This window comes from Armigeres subalbatus, chromosome 1 (genome assembly GCF_024139115.2).
Source record: "Armigeres subalbatus isolate Guangzhou_Male chromosome 1, GZ_Asu_2, whole genome shotgun sequence".
Lineage (NCBI taxonomy): Eukaryota > Metazoa > Arthropoda > Insecta > Diptera > Culicidae > Armigeres > Armigeres subalbatus.
Genome location: NC_085139.1, coordinates 123,139,549 through 123,145,419, shown reverse-complemented (window position 1 = coordinate 123,145,419; position 5,871 = coordinate 123,139,549). Strand labels below are relative to the sequence as shown.

Below are 5,871 nucleotides of genomic sequence, written 5' to 3'. Positions count from 1 at the left end.
CTACGCTCCCATTCAATAAAAAAGCCACATGAATGCTATAATATAATCCAATGCATCCGCAACTCACATCAACTGACCGGAACAGTTTGATCACTGCGAAATTGCTGTTGAAAAATTTAACATCGCACAATTTTAGAAAACAGAAAGAAAGAAATAATAATAAAAAAAATAGGTTTGTCTTCACCACTCAATCACATACTCTTATATCTAATGCAATTATCTACGACCAGAGGGGCACCACATGTTGAAATGTATTTTTATTCTCACGCAATAAGTAGAACTATTTAAAGTGATAATTTGATGATACCGTTCATGAAGACCCCATCAGTATAGTGGTAAGACGTCCAGCTATAAGACCATTTAGTAGGTTCTGGGTGCGTACGATTTGCACGCGAAATACGACTGTGAAATGTTGTTGGAAACGTATCTTCTAATTGTTTTAGGAATGCACAAAGCGCTCTAAGCTGTGAGTGGGCAATATAATCGTTGGAAAATGGAATGCGAAGACATAAGTAGAAGAATACATAATCAATTAGCAATAACGCAATGCCTTTGAATCGTAGAATAAAGTTCTTAAGAAATCAATCAACATACGTTACAGTTCCAAGACCGAACATTTGCCCATCACAAAACGTAACAAAAGTAAAATGCACGATTATCAACCCTTACTATCGTTGTGGTTCTTCATTCCGACATCAACCGTACCGAACATTCACCCGAACCATGGAGGATGCAAAATTCTATCTGATATACAATTTTATCCGCCGTGCGCTCAAGATTTCGGGTTGTGACATATTCAATGAAAATTGGCAACCAAATTTGTGGACCGTTTTTACCATCTTGTTGCCTAGTTTGTATCCTTGTTTTGCGATAATTTTCCTGGCTAATCATCATGAGCGTATGTCCTATGACCAAATTGCTGACAGCATGGCCATTCTTATCACCTGCATAGACGCTGTTTTCGGAATAATGGAAATCGTTGTCAATCGGAACGGGTGGAACCGTGTGATGAGAGAGATTCATAATCGTCGTTTCCTGTATAGATCGAAAACGATTTCGGACCTGTTTGATCGGTACTACGACAGAAACTACCAGTTCTGTAAGGCCCTGTACTCGGTGTACATATCAGCTGCAGTATCCCGCTCAATTGCGCCGTTTGTGTTTCCTGATCCAGTTCAGTACAACCTTCCGACAGCATGTACCCTACCGTTCATTGATCCTTCGGAGCCGTACTTTTACCCGGTGAACTTTACTTATCAGGTCGTGGTCATCTTCATCGCGCAACACGGTCTGATTGCGCAATGCATGTCACTTGTGACTGGAATCATGTCGGCTTGCTGTCAACTTCGAGCTCTCAAAATCAAACTTGAAGAACTTAATGAAAAAGTCGGTAACAAAAATGTCGAATCAAGTGCAATTCACGAATCACTCGGCGAGATAATACACTTGCACAACCATACTAAGGAGTTCATCCTTCTGATTCAACGCAAGTACGGAGTGGTGTATCTCTCCATGTACATGGTTTGCGGTGGAATTGTTTGCATGAGTTTGAATGTGATCGCCGGAAATATATTCACATCCGCAACCTTACTGACCCTGGCAGGGGTATTTTCGGTATTTGTCCATTGCTTTTTCGGCAATCTCCTGCTGATAGAGAACGACACTCTACCGGACAAGATCTACGCCATCGATTGGCACAATTTGGCCATACCAGAACAAAAGTCCCTGAAAATGTTGCTGCAAAATGCTCAACCGGATGCCTTGTTGCATGGCATTCTGATGCCATTGAATATGAGTACATTTATTGCGGTGAGCTGGTTTTCCTAAGGCCGATATATTGAATATGGTTGATCTTCAATTTTCTTCCTATTTTAGATTATGAAAATGGCATTTTCGTACTACTCCATACTGAGCAGCGAACAGGATCTTGAGTAAACGAAGTACAGTGCTTCAATTATCAAACTATAAACTCAATAGTGAAAATAGATTGTAGTAAATTGAAGTGAATAATTATTTGAGTTTCGCGACAGTAATCATTTTAGCATAATAGGGAGGCTAAGCAAGCTGTCGTTGCGAGCAGACGTAAAAAATCACCTTGCTGTTCTGTCATCTTTCTAAAAAAAATTGGAGTAAAAGTAAAAGTGTGGCTTTGTAGTCTGTTTAAATCACTTAAAAAAAGCGTCGAATAAAGGAAAGGCGAAGAAAAAGGAAGCGTGAAAATTTTCTTTTAAGTGTCCCGAGCATATATATGTACCAGCTATACCCCTGAAATCCCTTGAAAGGCCGGCATTACGGTACGGAAGTAAAGTCCATGCAGTGTTTGAAAACGTATCAGAACACTGGAGCTATGAGTTGGGAGGACAACGATGGTAAAAGAGCCGTAAGGAAAAGGTGGTAGTTTGTATGTATATATATAACTACTTCGGTAAGTTTGCCCCTTTTTCCATCCAAGCACTTAATACATTACGAATACTTAATCGTATCTAGAGACAATATTAACATCATATGTAATTATATGTAATTTATGAGCTGATACATTTAGTACTTCTAGTTAAGAACGGAAGTTCATGGAGTACGTGAGTAAAATGCAAGAATTAATACACCGGATAATCACCGCAACAATGACGTTTTCGATTCATCATCAAACAATCTTAGTGCCGTGACCCTAATGCAAACACCTTCATCGGTTTATAAGTAGTTCGACACCAAAAGTAGTAATCAGAAAGATTTTGTTCACACCTACCAATGCTCGTAAACCCTCTAAACTCTTAAAACGCCTTCCATCGTTCGCTTCTATTATCTTGCTTAAAAACGCTATTCGACTCATCTTAGCTTAGATTTTAAAGTCTCGCTCAATATCAAACGCATTCAAACTTGTGCAGTGAGGCCACGTTGAACTTTCTTTCGCAGCTAACATCGCATGATAATCGTTCAATCAGATCGTTTGTTTAGAATATTCACGTGAAAATTAATGAGCATAACGCTCCTTTTGGGGGCAGCAGGGACTTTGTCCAAGGGCTTGACGATCCCTCCCCAGGCCATCTGCGAGTTGTGGCGCCTGCCTAGGATGTGGTGGGGTTTGACAGTGGGCCCTGTTAAACCTCTATAAAAAGCTGCATGTATCCGCAAGTAGGCTCCGCCAAAGCGACCGTGTGCCGCTCAAAGCGCAAGCCCAAGTCCTGGTGTTAGGTGGGACGCTAAACAGCCCTGACACGACGGCCCTCCGGCGAGACAGGAGGTTTGCGCAGGCCCAATAAGCCGCCTGGAAAACCAAGAATTACGAACAATATAAGAGATAATGCGACTCGATATAATCGGCAAAGACCTAGGCGACGAATAAAGGATCACGATTGGAAGCTTGGAACATGGAACTGCAAGTCGCTAGGTTTCGCAGGTTGCGACAGGATGATCTACGATGAATTACATCCCCGCAACTTCGACGTCGTGGCGCTGCAGGAGATTTGCTGGACAGGACAGAAGGTGTGGAAAAGCGGGCATCGGGCGGCTACCTTCTACCAAAGCTGTGGCACCACCAACGAGCTGGGAACCGGCTTCATAGTGCTGGGAAAGATGCGCCAACGCGTGATTGGGTGGCAGCCAATCAACGCAAGGATGTGCAAGCTGAGGATTAAAGGCCGTTTCTTCAACTATAGCATCATCAACGTGCACTGCCCACACGAAGGGAGACCCGACGACGAGAAAGAAGCGTTCTACGCACAGCTGGAGCAGACATACGATGGATGCCCACTGCGGGACGTCAAAATCGTCATCGGTGACATGAACGCGCAGGTAGGAAGGGAGGAAATGTATAGACCGGTCATCGGACCGGATAGTCTGCACACCGTATCGAATGACAACGGCCAACGATGCATAAACTTCGCAGCCTCCCGCGGAATGGTAGTCCGAAGCACCTTCTTTCCCCGCAAAAATATCCACAAGGCCACATGGAGATCACCTAACCAAGAAACGGAAAACCAAATCGACCACGTTCTAATCGACGGTAAATTCTTCTCCGACATCACGAACGTCCGCACTTACCGCAGTGCGAATATTGAATCCGACCACTACCTCGTTGCAGTTTGCCTGCGCTCAAAACTTTCGACGGTGTACAACACGCGTCGAAGTCGGACGCCGCGGCTTAATATTGGGCGGCTACAAGACGGTAGACTAGCCCAAGAATACGCGCAGCAGCTGGAAGTGGCACTCCCCACGGAAGAGCAGCTAGGCGCAGCGTCTCTTGAAGATGGCTGGAGAGATATTCGATCCGCCATTGGTAGCACCGCAACCGCTGCACTTGGCACGGTGCCCCCGGATCGGAGAAACGACTGGTATGACGGCGAATGTGAGCAGTTAGTAGAAGAGAAGAATGCAGCATGGGCGAGATTGCTGCAACACCGCACGAGAGCGAATGAGGCACGATATAAACAGGCGCGGAACAGACATAACTCGATTTTCCGGAGGAAAAAGCGCCAGCAGGAAGATCGAGACCGTGAAGAGACGGAGCAACTGTACCGCACTAATAACACACGAAAGTTCTATGAGAAGTTGAACCGTTCACGTAAGGGCCACGTGCCACAGCCCGATATGTGTAAGGACATAAACGGGAACCTTCTTACGAACGAGCGTGAGGTGATCCAAAGGTGGCGGCAGCACTACGAAGAGCACCTGAATGGCGATGTGGCAGACGAAGATGGCGGTATGGTGATGGGCCTAGGGGAACGCGCGCAGGACATAATTCTACCGGCCCCGGATCTCCAGGAAATCCAGGAGGAGATTGGTCGGCTGAAGAACAACAAAGCCCCTGGGGTTGACCAACTACCAGGAGAGCTATTTAAACACGGTGGTGAGGCACTGGCTAGAGCGCTGCACTGGGTCATTACCAAGATTTGGGAGGAGGAAGTTTTGCCGCAGGAGTGGATGCAAGGTGTCGTGTGTCCCATCTACAAAAGGGCGATAAGCTGGATTGTAGCAACAACCGCGCAATCACATTGCTGAACGCCGCCTACAAGGTACTCTCCCAAATTTTATGCCGTCGACTAGCACCAATTGCAAGGGAGTTCGTGGGCCAGTACCAGGCGGGTTTTATAGGCGAACGCTCCACCACGGACCAGGTGTTTGCCATTCGCCAAGTACTGCAGAAATGCCGCGAATACAACGTGCCCACACATCATCTATTCATCGACTTCAAAGCCGCATATGATACAATCGATCGGGACCAGCTATGGCAGCTAATGCACGAAAACGGATTTCCGGATAAACTGACACGGTTGATCAAAGCGACGATGGATCGGGTGATGTGCGTAGTTCGAGTTTCAGGGCATTCTCGAGTCCCTTCGAAACCCGCAGAGGGTTACGGCAAGGTGATGGTCTTTCGTGTCTGCTATTCAACATCGCTTTGGAAGGGGTAATACGAAGAGCAGGGATTAACACGAGTGGCACAATTTTCAATAAGTCCGTCCAGCTATTTGGCTTCGCCGACGACATAGATATTATGGCACGTAACTTTGAGAAGATGGAGGAAGCCTACATCAGACTGAAGAGGGAAGCCAAGCGGATTGGACTAGTCATCAACACGTCGAAGACGAAGTACATGATAGGAAGAGGTTCAAGAGAAGACAATGTGAGCCACCCACCGCGAGTTGGCATCGGTGGTGATGAAATCGAGGTGGTAGAAGAATTTGTGTACTTGGGCTCACTGGTGACTGCCGAAAATGATACCAGCAGAGAACTCCGCAAGACGCTTCGATCGAATAGAGTTCGCCGCCGTACCAAACTGACCATCTACAAAACGCTCATTAGACCGGTAGTCCTCTACGGACACGAGACCTGGACGATGCTCGTGGAGGACCAACGCGCACTCGGAGTTTTCGA

At 46.0% G+C, this 5,871-nt stretch overlaps 1 protein-coding gene across 1 annotated transcript; it reads left to right on the top strand.

Moving 5' to 3' along the window:
* Positions 1-631: 631 nt before the first annotated feature.
* Positions 632-1,985, top strand: LOC134206025 (putative odorant receptor 71a). Its single transcript, XM_062681712.1, has 2 exons — positions 632-1,809; positions 1,876-1,985. The coding sequence occupies exons 1-2, from the start codon at positions 724-726 to the stop codon at positions 1,933-1,935; spliced, it is 1,146 nt and encodes a 381-aa protein (XP_062537696.1). The 5' UTR covers positions 632-723; the 3' UTR covers positions 1,936-1,985.
* The last annotated feature ends 3,886 nt before the right edge of the window (positions 1,986-5,871 follow it).

Coding starts and splice junctions, on each gene's coding strand:
- LOC134206025 (XM_062681712.1), top strand. CDS start 724: ATGGAGGATGCAAAATTCTATCTGATATACAATTTTATCCGCCGTGCG. Junction 1,810..1,875: donor ATATGAGTACATTTATTGCG/GTGAGCTGGTTT, acceptor TTCCTATTTTAG/ATTATGAAAATGGCATTTTC.